Here is a 13,574-nt window from a genome sequence, read left to right as displayed (position 1 = left end):
CGCTTCACAGGTTTTACAGTAAGTCGAAACAGTGCTGGGTCAGGCTAGTTCATTTCTTGGTTCCAATCTGTGGCGGGAAACAATAAAAAGCCTCTTTTTTTCAGTCAGTCTTGACATCACTGTCCAGCAGCTATAAATCCAGAGTGCCAGTCTGTCTGTGTGTGGAGACTCCATGGATACAAGCAACAGTGGTCCCTTGTCCCCTCATTAAAAAGGAAAAGAAGAGGATGCAAAGGAGGTGTGTGTGTGTGTTTGTGTGTGTGTGTGTTGTATTTACCATCTCTACAGTATGTGGGCCAGTTCATGCAGTCTCTCCCTCAGAGCTGAGTCTCTGTCACAAAGCGTAGACCACAACACTGATTTAAGAGCCTCTGTTGTTGCACTTTGTGCCCAGTCCAAACCTGTTACTCCTTCAGCTCTTTGGAACAAACAGATGCTTTCACCTCCTGGTTCGTAGCAGTGCTGCTGCAGCTTCACGGCAGTCAGGACGAGAACATGTTTGTCACTATCCTGTTTGGAGGTGAGTAAAGTTCCTGCATTTCTTTATTTCTCTATTTAAAGCAGCGATGCTGTTGATGCAGAGTAGGATTGGACCTGGTGTCTAAAGTTTATTTACTGTTTACAGGAAAATGTTGGAACATATATTCAATATGGAGGGATAGTGGGAATAGTTGCTTATATTTTGTATAATAGTCACCAGGTTTGTTTAACAAGAGCATATACCTGAGTAAAGAAGAGTAAAGTCACATTATCAAAGCATCAAAGTGCAGAATTTAATGTGCAATGTTATATTTTTAATAGATGTCGCAATGTCAAGATATTTTTCTTGACAGACAGCAAGATGGAGATGTTCAATCTCAACTGTAAGCTGATAAACTTCCTCCATCACTTAAAGGAGCGCTGCGGTCTGGACTTCAAAGGTACTGAGCAGACAACAATTACTGAGACTCAACTGGCCATTCTGATTCCTCTATTTCCCAGTCAACTGAATATGGACATGTCAGCAATCATAACTTGAGAATCTTTCATTGTGTTTTGGTTGCAAATACAAAACGTTGAATGTGAAGTGTAAAAAATGCATGAATCCCTGGTGCAGAGTGTGTGGACCTGATGGACAGCAGTGGCAGAGTGATGAACCTGGAGGGGAAGCAGCAGAGTATGGCTCTGACCAGCAGCGTGCTGGAGGAGAGGCAGTACTACGTCCTCCTGCGAGTGTGCAGTGAGTCCATCTGGCTTCAAATCCTTCATCTAGTTAAGTCTCTGCCCTGAACAGCTGGAGTCCAACTTAAGATATCCTTTACGGGTGTTTCTCTGTTATATAAATAAATATATCAGACATGATGAAAGGTTTAATAAGGAATGTTCAGATTATGAAGGATGTAGTTGTTTAAACTCTGTTTGTTGCATATGAAGGTATTCAACAGGACAACATATAGGTGGTTTATTACACATGAATGTTCATGACTTTACTTCCCTTTAGGAGATGACGATACTGGAGGCCGCAAATATGTGTCTCTCCTTAACAACTTCAGCCAGAATCATCCTGAGTTAACAGGTGAGGAGAACCATCAATAGAGGAGAAGGAAAAAACTTCATGGCACTGGGCAGTGTTGACCCACCAGCAGCCTCAAAGTGGCTCTCTGACGCCTCCTGTTGGTCAAAGCCATGTTTACAATGAAAAAAAGGCTTTCTACAAAGCAATACTAAAAGTCATGACAACTTGTTTGTCATCGGTTCTGCCACAGAGCTGCTGAGGAAACTGGCGAACCCCGACCAGGAGCGAGACCGGAAGACCAGAGGAGGACGGACACAGAGGAGCGGTCCTGCCAAACAAACCAGGAGCAAAAACATCTCCGCAAATAGCAGCAGACAACAAAAGAAATAGCTTCTATACGAGCCATGACGGACTTTTGAGTCTGATTTCTTCTCCACTTTTCTGTAGAAAACCTACAACATAATACCTGATGTATTTACACATTAACAGACTAGCAGTATATTACGTCCTGTTTTTATGCAAACAGGAATTCAGCAAATGCATGTTTTCTGTTTTAGTTGTCTGTACTACTGGGTCGTAAGCAACACTGTATGAGAAGACGGTTGAGACAGTGTTCACTGACAGTAACAAGAAAGAAGTAAGAAGAAATGTATTTAAAAAGTAACAGCAATAAAGCAATGGAGAATTACTGCAAAGTAAAAATCCTGCAATTTGAAGTTCTGCTTATGATCAGAAGTATTAGCTGTCAATAGTCATAATGAAAAATGGCATTAAATGTATGTATTGTCATGGCATTGTGTGTGACAGGTGTCTTATTCTGTATTAATGTAGTACAGATCACCGATGGCACATCTTTGTGTGTGTGTGTGTGTGTGCACCTGTAGGAGGCAGCATGTGTGTCCTCACCCTCATTTTACAATGAGGAATGGATGCATTAGTGAGGAGAGGCCCCTGTGCTCACCAGCCTCCACCCTGCACATCAATACTGCACTGGCAGGGAGTAGATGGGGGTTTGCTGAGCTTAGTCCTGCATTAAAGGAACTGTGTGCTGTTTTACTGGAGAGACACATCAGTCTTTCTGACTCATGGGAAGCTCAGCTCATATGTAACCGAACTATAAAATGAATCTCTTTAGCCACTGATCACAGCTTCCTCTTGCACTCTCGGACAGTGATTTTTAATTTTCCCTACCCTTCAGAGAGAAACTACTTAATATTCATTTCATAGCTTAAAAAATCACTTGAATCTTGCTTGTGATGGTGATCCATCGTTGTAACATCATGCCCACATGTCACAGTGGGAAAAACGTTATGAAAGAACGATGGCTGAATCCCATTAGCTGCTTCAGTTTCAGGGTCCTGGCATTGTGCAAGCTGGAGACTGTCTAAAAACCTGGTATTTCACCTGAGGCCAGTGCGTCACACTGAGTGTCCTGCGCCTGATACACATTAAGTTGGCTCGCATCAGGCTAACCCTACAGCAGACCTCACGCCGAATTTTTAGATTTAGATTTTCGATTTATAAAGATATGAAGATATGCTGAGAGTTTTGGTCATTGCTGCAACTGCTACTAGATTTCCCTGCATGTTTTCAGATGACTCTTAACTGACTATTGATAAATTCTCAAACTGACTATCATAATGTTATGCTGGAAAATACAACTAAACAGTGCTAAGATGCACTGACCAGACCTGTCAACCCGCCTGTTTTCCCAGGATTCTCCTGTATTTTCTATCCTACTGACCTCCTGTTGAAATATTTTCCCATAAATCTCCCGTATTTTAACCTTTCTGTCATGACCCGTGCCATGCACGGCAGCTTTGTTTAGTTTTCTCTTGTTGATCCTTGCCATTGTCTCAGTCATGCCATGTTTTATGCTAGAGTTCTGTATTGTCTTAGTCTCTACCCTTGCCCTGTCTTGTTTGTATTTTGTTAAGTTCCCCATTGTGTCTCATCTTTGCCTGGGTTTTGTTACTTCCTGTTTTATTTTGAAGGTTCATGTCATGTGTCCTTTTGTTGCTTTACTTCCTGTGTTTTCCCTCCCGTGTGATTGTCTGTCTGATTGTTTCCACCTGTGTGTCATTAGTGTTCCTCCCTTGTGTATTTAAGTCCGTGTCTTTTCCCCAGTCTTTGTCGGGTCATTGTCTGTGTAACCTTGCTGCCAACGTTCTTCACCATAGTCTTAGTTCTACCATAGTTCCTTAGTGAGTGTTGTCTTGTTTCATGTAAGTGTTTCATGTTGCGTTTCCTTTGTTCCTGTCCGTATTTCTGTTCAGGTTTGAGTTGTTCCTTGTTTCGACTTTGTCTTTAGTTGCCACAGTTCTGGTTTGTTTATCGCCTTGTTCTTGTCTTTGCTCATGTCTTGTCTTATGTAGAGTCCCCGTCCTTATTGTTGTCTGCGTTTCCCTCGTTAGTCTTCGTTCCCTGCCATGTTCTTTTCATAGTGTTATTTGTTTGTAACGTTATAATTTAGTTTCTGTTTTCTTGTCATAAGTTATAGCTTAGCCGATTTATTCTCCTCATTTAAGAGCGATTTTCTGTTTATTTACTTTTGTTATTTAGATTCTTGTTTCTCCATTTGCTAAGAGTGCATTTTGAGTTGTTAGTTTTTCTTACCAAGTTCTTTTAGTTGGTCAGCTGCGTGGTTCACACCCCTTTGTGTTTTCCTCCTTCGGGAGCGTTTTCTGTTCTTTATTTTTATTCATTGGTAGTTATTCATAGTCTCGTCCCTTGCTTTCATGTGTCTTGTGTTAATGTGTTGTCTTTCCCTGTGTTACGTTGTTGTTGTGTGAATTCAGTTACCCTTGTGTGTCAGTCATTAGTCCCCTGAGTTTGGTTGTCTTGTGTTGTTTCTGAGTTTAATAAATTTATTAGTTGAACCTAGCGCCCCCTTGTGTGTCTGCATTTGGGTTCAGGTCCTCTTAGTCCCAGCTCTCCTGACACTTTCTAAACAAAAAATGTGAAGCACTTGAAAGGTACTACACAAATAAAGTTTCTTACTGTTATTATTATTATTAAATAAGCCCTAAAAGGTTGGCTGTAATGCTGATGGGAAGTAAAAGTGCCAGGCCCTTCCTGTGATGCAGGTGGCAGTATGTAGAACATTAGCTGGTAGCGATGACAGGTCATTCACTTAAGATGCGCCTGCCAGTAAAACAACAAGAAGAGGGATGAAACTGAGATGGATGGACTACCTGCACCAAACAGGAGGAGGCTTACCTGTACTTGATGAAGAGCAACGTCGGTCAGAGTCGTGCTTATTGTAAAATATGCCACACAGACTTCAGTGTGTAACAATGAGGGAAAAGTGACAAATCTGACAAACGTAAGTACGACCAAGAGGTGCAGAAACATGCTGCAGTGATGACTGGATTTATATTATCTCTGCCATCCATTTCCATCACCACCCTCTGCTGATTACTGCCTCTCTTCCCGGTGGAGTCTCTCTCAATCACAGGTGAAGCATAATGTGTGAGAGTTGTGTTCATATCCTTCAAGCAATACATCCATTTATATGTGCTTGAGTGCTTTCATTGACATATTGTAGGGACGTTCACAGCACTTTACCTTCAACCAAGTGTCTGATTCTGACCACCTGACTGTTGTCACTCAGTGTAGGAACTAGTTAAATCAGTCTTTAGGATTTCCTGTGTGTCGCCTTGTCTAAATGTAAGGGATGTGGTCAGAGGTGGGGGTGGTGGGACAGCCCTGAAAATTTCCCACACTTTCAAATCCAAATGTTGGCAGGTATCGACATTTTGATGGACTAAATTATGTTATCAACTCAAATATAAACTTTGTAAAAATTCCTATGGATCCTAATTGTAAACTCAGTACCTTAGTATTAGTATTAGTCCGCACAGCTGTCAGCAAATGTAGAACAACGCTTCTCAACGCAGGAATAGGTCAAAATTATGCGTATTTTAAATACAGTGGGACGGTAAAGTTACTCAAGCAAGTACTGCTACAGTGTGTGTGTGCGTGGACGCGCGGGTTGAATTACGCCCTCACCTCATAGACTTGCTCACAGCGGCGGAGGGATACACAGGGTTAATTAATGACACAACCTTTCTAACCAGCCGTCTTCCCAAAATCCAGAAGTGCGTCAGACTACGTGGAAACCGGGAGCGTTACGTAACGAGCGTGACAGATAAAACGTCCGCACCGTCACTACAGGCAGACACTGAGCCGTGCCGTGCCGTGCCGTACCACACCGCCCTGAAGCCTCAAACCGGACGAGAACCGCAGACATGTCCGCGTGCGAGCTGGAGTCGCTGGAGAAGTGTCTCGAGTCCCACCTCCCGGAGGCCGAGCTCGCGCAGGTGAAGCGCATTTTGTTCGGGAAGGACATAGAGTGAGTTACCGCAGGAGTAAACCGGCTCTATGCACCACAGCGTTATTCTTCCTGTCACAACTTTAGTTTGTTCCTGGTGAATTATTGTTCAGCTGAGGTGGACTTCGGTCAGAGCTGCAGTGTAAGACACGAAACCTTTAAAAGGAGCACTGAACAAGAAAAGTTTCACATTTTATAAGTAATGTTCTACACACTTAGTAATAATGGTGTTATTACTGAAGGTGTGTCCAAGCAGGACAGTCCAATTATACACAAGGGACAACAATGGACAAACTAAAGCTGCAACTAACTTTAATTTTCACTATCAACTCGTCTGCAGATCATTTTCTCTATTCATTGATCACATGCTTTGTCATGAAATATTAAAAAATGCCTACTGTAATATGCCAGAGGGCAAGGTGAACAACACAGAGAGCTTGACAAGGAAAGGCAGCAAACCTTCATCGATCATTAAACCAGGTTTCTTAAACAAACTCTCATCCTCAGCGCCGTGTGGTTAATTTAAACATACCCTGTATTAGTCAGCACCAGTCCACTGTAAACTCCAAAACATGTTAGCACTGTGCTCAGGTGTAACAAAGACTCAGCGTCAGACGCTCTTCCTGTCCTGCTGTTTGTGCGTGCCCCGTGTGAAGGGTCTTCTCTGTCGCAGGAAGCTGGATCTCCCGGCCTGTGCTGTGGATGCTGCCTCTGAGCGCGACTTTGAGCTGAAGGGTTACAGATTTGAGGCCGCGCAGGAGCAGCTGAGGCCGCCCAGGAGGATCCGCGTGGGGCTGATTCAGCACCGCATTGTTCTGCCCACTGATGCCCCCGTCCTGGACCAGGTGGGGACTGAGACGCGTGGTATTTACCAAACAGTGCACGCAGACAGACGTGTTGTGGTGTCGGTGGGAAGAGACGGATGCTGTGCGTTTGAGAGACTCAGATGTTCAGGTAACTGGTGTAAATCCTCCACAGATCAATGCCATGCATAGCCGGGTTGGTGAAATGGTCGAGGCGGCAGCCATGTGCGGCGTGAACATCATCTGCTTTCAGGAAGCCTGGAGTGAGTGCTTTCATGAGTCAGAACTACACAGTTCCCACCAGCCACTACAGTAGACTAAGCTGTGTTTTGCTGTCCGCAGCCATGCCCTTCGCTTTCTGCACCCGCGAGAAGGAACTGTGGACGGAGTTTGCAGAGTCTGCTGAAGAAGGAAGCACCACACGCTTCTGCCAGGAGGTGAGATTGCAGAGGTCAGATGCCCTGCAAGGTTGCGCTTCACAGCAGAACATAAGCCCAGTAACGCTAATTCTCTCATTAGCTGGCCAAAAAACACAACATGGTCGTTGTTTCTCCGATCCTGGAGCGAGACGAGCTGCGCAGCACCCTGTGGAACACGGCGGTGGTGATCTCCAACTCTGGAAATGTGATGGGAAAGAGCAGGAAGAACCACATTCCCCGGATCGGAGACTTCAACGAGGTGAGCGCGTGTTTGTGATCCACTGCACATGTATGAAACGAACTGCTATGCTCACTGCGTTTATTTCGCTCTCAGTCTACATATTATATGGAGGGCGACACCGGCCACACGGTGTTCCAGACGCAGTTCGGGAAGATAGCTGTGAACATCTGCTACGGGCGCCATCACCCCCTCAACTGGTTCATGTACAGCATGAATGGAGCTGAGGTCATCTTCAACCCCTCAGCGACTGTTGGAGCTCTCAGGTGAGGGATGAAACGGAGCAGCTTTCATCTCTGGCATGGCTGCAGTAACAGTATGCTTCAGTATTAGATGCTCCCATATTTGCTTTGTGGTGATTAGATTAAACACAAATTCACCTGGGAATACACAGCATGTAATTGATATCCTCAGTGTTGTGCTTTAGTAGTACACAGGGTTTTAATTCCCTCCAAAAATGTAGCAATTAATCAAATTGCCACATAGTGAATCTGGGGTTTTTGGGGGGCCCTGGAGCAGTTGTCGGTTTTGCCCAGCAAGCCTTGATTTGAGTTGGTTGAAAAATGCAATGCAGCACTCATGGTCTCAGCTGTAGAATCAGTGTTTACAAGACCTACTGCTGCTCTGGACTGCACTGAAGTTGTTGTTCCTGATCTATAGTTGTACATACATCAACAGTAATGTTTCTTCTCCACAGTGAGCCCATGTGGCCTATAGAGGCCAGGAATGCTGCTATAGCTAACCACTGTTTCACTTGTGGCATCAACCGTGTCGGGACGGTAAGTCAGCCTCTGGAACCGCAGTCTGTCTGCAATCATGATGTTCTGAAAGTTACATGAAGCAACAGTTTGTGAAAGCGTCCACACCCCTGACGCTGACATGACCTCAGTGTCAGGGGGGGCCGTGGCCCTGCTCAGGCCTGTCGACTGCTGGGAGCTTGTGTGACTTTATGCTCGCTCTTGTGTTTCACACAGGAACATTTCAAAAATGAATTCACATCTGGTGATGGAAAAAAAGGTGAGAGATCTATTTTCTAAATGGAGGAAGTTGGCTTCATTTTCACTGAACTTCTTTCACTTCTTTTCACTTGTATGATGAACTTTAACTGTAGCAGAATCTAAATTTGCATATTACTTACTGCTGTTGTGTTTGGTCTTACATACAACAAACAGCTGTTACTGGCAGGGTGGCTTGTTTCAGCACCACTGACAGACAGCTCTCCTGACTTTTGCAGCTCACCATGACTTTGGATACTTCTATGGATCCAGTTATGTGGCGGCTCCTGATGGCAGCCGCACCCCGGGGCTCTCTCGAACCCGTGACGGACTACTGGTGGTAGAGATGGATCTCAACCTGAACAGACAAATCAGCGATAAATGGAGTTTTAAGGTGAAAATAACTGGACACAAATGTCAGCAGCCTCCCTTCATGTGGCATTTGTCTGTTTGGGCCTGCGGGGATGGATGGTTGTATATTGGATATTTGCTGAAGAGCTAGTGGTTTTTGGAAGCTTTGTAGTTATGCAGACACTACACACACACACACACACACAATGTATTTTCTGGGACTACTGTCTACTCTCTGTTTTGCAGATGACTGGGCGGTATGCAGAGTATGCAGAGGAACTTGCCAGGGCTGTCAGCCATGACTTCACACCCAACATAGTGAAAGAGTAGATACCCTAATATTCCACTGTAGGCCTTTTAAGCTCAAACACAGCAGGTTCACTTCATTTCATTTGATACTGTGTTTATATTTGTCAGGTCTGTCAGACTGGTTTTGTTGTTTCCATCACTGTTCTTTACATGTGGATAACTAATGATTCATCTCTTGATTTGGCTGTTGATGATTTGACACAGTCCTGCATTTTTCAGCTGTGAACAGTGGCCACTGCAGCCACAAGTTACACTTGGGGGATAATGCCAAAGCTGTATTGTAACAATAACACAAATGGAGATGAGTCACAAAGTCAACTGACATTGTGATGTTACACACCGATATGTCTTAAGCTGGCTAACATTAGCTAACGTTAGCTACTGTAAGCTAGAGGTCAAACTACACCCAGTAAGCAGAGTGTACTGAATTGAGGAAGGCTTTTGCTTTTTAATTCAGCTTTTCATCAGTAAGAGGAAGTACATGTGTTCTGAAAAAAATGAATTTAGTCCTGTTTTAAGCTTTAACTTGAAGTGCAGGTTCATTGACAGTTGTCTGGATAATGACTTTTTCCACTTTTAAAGATGATTCCATACATCTGATGAGATATTATTTTTGTTACGAGGAACCCTCTGGCCAAATGTTAGTATATAGATTCCTCATTACATACTCGTGTACCAAAGAAAAATGACAAGTGTGAAGCACATGTTGAAACCCTTTAATCACAACATATAATAAATGCAGCTCTATGTTTAATAAAAAATAAAGTTTGCTGTTTAAAACGTGTTGTTCATTCTTACCAAAAAGCACAACCTGGAAGAAATCACTTTTCATACAATCAGAAAAGCAATTTCATGGTAACATGTTTCATTTAAATAACATTTAATTATGTCTGGTTTGAAAAGCATAGTGCAAAAATGTATCCATAATATCAAAATTAAAAACTAAAACCGAGGGACAATGAGGAAATTACCAAGTCTTCACTGCGTCCAACAGAGAACAAGACTGAGTCCAAATTACACCTTTGTTCTGCACCATGATCAAAAACAATGCACCATATACCCAGCGTGTTGCCATGACACCAAAGCTGATGTTTCTTCCAGTGAGGTGAATGAAACTGGTGAGATCATGTTTCAGTATGACGATCCACTGTCCGTGTTCTTCTGCAGGTAGATCCCATAGACACACTATGGACTATTGCATTGAACTAATTGTGTTATTTGACGCTCATGTCACACTTTAGGGCATTGATTACCTGAGACTCTCAAAACACAACTACTTCCTATATTCCCTGCTGATAGATTCATCAGAATAAAAAGTGACTGAGAGGTGAGTTAGGAGGATTTTTTTCAAAAAAGGCAAGTGGAGGTGAGGCTTCAGGTGTCAACATTGAACAGCAGAAATAAACTAGATATACTAACATCATCAGCCCTGAATTATGTGCACACCTATTTCCTGGTAATTCCTACTTTACATCTTGATTCCCACATTTCATCCACTGTAGTTTCACAAGTCTGAATACTCAGCTCACAGTTTGAGATTTCAATAGCTCCAAATATATGAGCAACCACAGTCATTAAAATTCAACAAAAATTCATTTGAACCATCTGCTCATCTCAAAAAGGAGTTCAGTTTAGATTACTGAACCTCTCAGCTGTTAATCCTTCATAGGTCATGTAGCATTGACTGTATAAAAGGGAATAAAGCAGTGAAACTGCAGCTAAGTGCCGTAATGTGAGCAGAAGGGGCTTATTAGCACCAGTGAGGATGGCCCAGAGGATCTGTGACGACAGACAACAGGAGGGGGCACGGGTCCAACACTGTTGACCTGCAGCATCATGTCACTATAATGATGGGCTGAGGGAGAGTGAAGCTCAAATCCATCCTCAATGTCCATCAACTCTCCTTAAAGATGAAAAGAATGTCTTCATCTGTCCCATAGCTTCGCCGAGCCTCCTCGAAGTTACTGACGCTGGTGCAGCACACCCCTGAGCGAAACACACACACATACACGCACACACACGCACACACACACACACACAGCTGTAAGATTAAAACTGAAGACAAAACTTGCTACTAGCAGTCAAAAGATTATAGTAGCACAAGAATCTGCAAAATATGTCGCTCTGTTGGTTCCCTTCATGACCTGATGGATTGCCATGAAATTTGCTGCAGGCATTCATGTTCGCCTCAGAATTAATTTTAATAACTTTGGTGATCATCTAGAACCACCTTCAGGGCAAACTTTCAATTTGTCCAGTACATTGTTTTATCCCCACCAGTCTCAACAGTTCCATGTTTAGTGCTAATTTGGTTATGTTAGCATGCTAACACACTAAACCAAGATGAACACTATACCTGCAAAAATAAGCATGTTAGTCAAGTTAACTTGCTGTTTGTGTTAAGTTCATGTCACGCTGTGCACCCACAGAGCTGCTAAGCATGACTTTTAAGCAATGAAAAGGTAATTTTTCATGATCAATCAAACTTAAATTCTTTAATTCTAATTATCTCAATAGTTTGCTGTTTTACAAATTGTTGTTTTGAATGCATGAAACGGCTTTCAGCTAACAACTATAAGTCTACATTGCTGACAAACCCATTAATTTGAAGCCACTGAACAAAATGACATAAATATGCTTTAACCTAGGGCTGCGGCTAACAATCAGTTTCATTAGTCTGATGATTATTTCTTTGATTCATCTGTTAATGATTTAGTCAAAAAATGTCTGGAAACAGCTAAAAATGCCTCTTCAAAGATGTCAGAGCTCAAGTTTGGCAACTTCATATTTTCTGTTTTGTCTGACCTGCAGTCCAAAAGCCAAACTGTGGTGTAATGTACAAACATATGAAGGAGATAAAAGCAGCAAATCCTTACATTTGAACAGGGACTGCAAATGTTTGACATTTCTGACTGATAAATGATGTAGACAATTAAATAAGTATCAAAAGTGTTAGTGATTATGTGTCTGACAATTTATCAATAAAATCAACTAATTGTTTCAACACTGCTTTAAAAAGAAAACAAAAATCCTTTAACTTGTTGAAAAAGGGAAACGGGTATCAAGGCAACCCAAGTCCTCATGTAACTTCTGACACCGTCTTTCATGATATTTTCAAAACTTTCCCCTGCAGTTCATTGATACTGTAACTGTTTTAATTCATATACAGTTTGTGCTTTGGACATGTGAGATCACTCACGGTCAGAATATGCAGGGTTGTTGTAGAAAATACAGCCAGTGGTCCTGTTGAAGCCGCTCACTACCACAAAGTGACCCTGGTACTCTGGTTTCCTGCAGAAACACTTCTGGCCCACAGGCAGGAAGCAGCAGTATTTGACAGGTGAGGAGCAGAGTTCACATGTCAAGACGACTGCGTTGACCAGCACTATGGCAACGTGGCCCTGCTCCAGATGAGACTGGATTTCCTGAACGGTGACAGAACTATGGAAAGACAAACAGATGTTAGGTTTACTTTATCTGAGGCAAAACAGGTCTCTTGTCCAAATGAAGAACAATTGACAGCAAGCTCACCATTTCTTCACCACCACACCTTTGTTATCTGCTTTTTGGAAGAGCTCATTCACTCTGTCTTCTTCTGTATCAAAATGTTTCTTATAGAAGGACTGAAAACCAAACCAAAAGACAACAAAGGCACAGTCACATACACAGCACTGAAAAAAAAAATCCAATCTGTCAAGTCTGGCGAGGACAGCACTCATAGCTTCTAAGCTATAGACTCTGCAAAGTACCTGATTCCTAAAGCCTTTATCAACGCCCAGAGTCTGCGTGCAAAAGCAGTGTTTGATGCCTAGATGACACATGAGGTAGGCCAGATCAATAGTCCACACACTCTCTGTCAGCTTCAGCTCCCAGCAGGCTCTCTGAAACTCCTCATCACTCACTGGATGGAGGTACCTGCAAGATTGGACAGTCAGAGCAGCCTCTGACAATTTGCATAGTGATGGCCGTAGATATTAAGGTCACCTTTGACCGACTACATAATATAAAAGGATTTACATGAATGATTTTAGAAGTTGGCAACTTTACAGTGGACTTACTTCAGGACCATCCTGGAGCAGGCTAACCCACAGTCCCAGTGGTACAGTTGCCGAATGACAGGTACATTCAGCAAGACGGCATCCTCTGAGAAAACCCGTGGTGTTATTATAGTACTCATTAAAAACTGACGCTGCTATCAGAAACAATGTTAGCTCAAATTGCATATGTGAAATTCTTAATATCAGGTCGTGTCACTCACCTGTCATTCTGTTGTATTCTTTCTTTTACAAGCGGCCAACTAGCTAACTCAAGACAAGATGGTCAGTCTTGTTTGCAGTATTTAAGCCGGGGTTGGGTTTCCTCATCGATGCTAACTGGGAGAGACCAGCTGCCAAACTGCAACTTTAGCTGTCAGGCTAACAGTATCAATAACTAGTCTGTTCGCAGGTTCGCTGCTTATACAGCGAGGCTAGCTCCTCGACGTACACCACATACAATTATTAGTTAACGAAACAAATAAAGGATAAAAGTTAGAAAAACTATATTTTATCAAGTTTTGGTGACGGTGTCGCTATCTAAAGGCTCTTCTCCTCCACTTCTCTGTTGCTTGCTAGCACACAGAGAAGCTTCTT

At 42.8% G+C, this 13,574-nt stretch overlaps 3 protein-coding genes across 3 annotated transcripts; 2 read left to right on the top strand and 1 right to left on the bottom strand.

Moving 5' to 3' along the window:
* Window positions 1-407: 407 nt before the first annotated feature.
* On the top strand, window positions 408-2,144 carry LOC121607261 (uncharacterized protein C22orf15). The gene is made up of 5 exons (XM_041937986.1): window positions 408-520; window positions 802-920; window positions 1,097-1,219; window positions 1,481-1,555; window positions 1,746-2,144. The coding sequence occupies exons 2-5, from the start codon at window positions 842-844 to the stop codon at window positions 1,883-1,885; spliced, it is 417 nt and encodes a 138-aa protein (XP_041793920.1). The 5' UTR covers window positions 408-520; window positions 802-841; the 3' UTR covers window positions 1,886-2,144.
* A 3,435-nt stretch (window positions 2,145-5,579) lies between these two features.
* Window positions 5,580-9,717, top strand: upb1 (ureidopropionase, beta). Its single transcript, XM_041937072.1, has 10 exons — window positions 5,580-5,849; window positions 6,502-6,673; window positions 6,807-6,894; window positions 6,974-7,068; window positions 7,151-7,309; window positions 7,385-7,554; window positions 7,986-8,067; window positions 8,263-8,305; window positions 8,523-8,677; window positions 8,881-9,717. Exons 1-10 carry the CDS (start codon window positions 5,746-5,748, stop codon window positions 8,962-8,964), a joined length of 1,152 nt encoding a protein of 383 aa, XP_041793006.1. The 5' UTR covers window positions 5,580-5,745; the 3' UTR covers window positions 8,965-9,717.
* gucd1 (guanylyl cyclase domain containing 1) lies at window positions 9,639-13,563 on the bottom strand. The gene is made up of 6 exons (XM_041937074.1): window positions 13,202-13,563; window positions 13,002-13,086; window positions 12,693-12,858; window positions 12,475-12,566; window positions 12,143-12,384; window positions 9,639-10,929 (listed from the first exon to the last, which is right to left on the bottom strand). The coding sequence occupies exons 1-6, from the start codon at window positions 13,206-13,208 to the stop codon at window positions 10,838-10,840; spliced, it is 684 nt and encodes a 227-aa protein (XP_041793008.1). The 5' UTR covers window positions 13,209-13,563; the 3' UTR covers window positions 9,639-10,837.
* Window positions 13,564-13,574: the final 11 nt, after the last annotated feature.

Source organism: Chelmon rostratus, chromosome 5 (genome assembly GCF_017976325.1).
Source record: "Chelmon rostratus isolate fCheRos1 chromosome 5, fCheRos1.pri, whole genome shotgun sequence".
NCBI lineage: Eukaryota > Metazoa > Chordata > Actinopteri > Chaetodontiformes > Chaetodontidae > Chelmon > Chelmon rostratus.
Note: the sequence above shows the minus strand (reverse complement) of the source record. Positions and strands in the feature narration are given on the sequence as shown.

Coding starts and splice junctions, on each gene's coding strand:
- upb1 (XM_041937072.1), top strand. CDS start 5,746: ATGTCCGCGTGCGAGCTGGAGTCGCTGGAGAAGTGTCTCGAGTCCCAC. Junction 7,069..7,150: donor CCACACGCTTCTGCCAGGAG/GTGAGATTGCAG, acceptor TTCTCTCATTAG/CTGGCCAAAAAACACAACAT. Junction 8,306..8,522: donor ATCTGGTGATGGAAAAAAAG/GTGAGAGATCTA, acceptor TGACTTTTGCAG/CTCACCATGACTTTGGATAC.
- gucd1 (XM_041937074.1), bottom strand. Junction 12,567..12,692: donor ATAAAGGCTTTAGGAATCAG/GTACTTTGCAGA, acceptor TTTGGTTTTCAG/TCCTTCTATAAGAAACATTT. Junction 12,385..12,474: donor GGTGTGGTGGTGAAGAAATG/GTGAGCTTGCTG, acceptor GTCTTTCCATAG/TTCTGTCACCGTTCAGGAAA.
- LOC121607261 (XM_041937986.1), top strand. CDS start 842: ATGGAGATGTTCAATCTCAACTGTAAGCTGATAAACTTCCTCCATCAC. Junction 1,220..1,480: donor CGTCCTCCTGCGAGTGTGCA/GTGAGTCCATCT, acceptor ACTTCCCTTTAG/GAGATGACGATACTGGAGGC. Junction 1,556..1,745: donor GAATCATCCTGAGTTAACAG/GTGAGGAGAACC, acceptor GTTCTGCCACAG/AGCTGCTGAGGAAACTGGCG.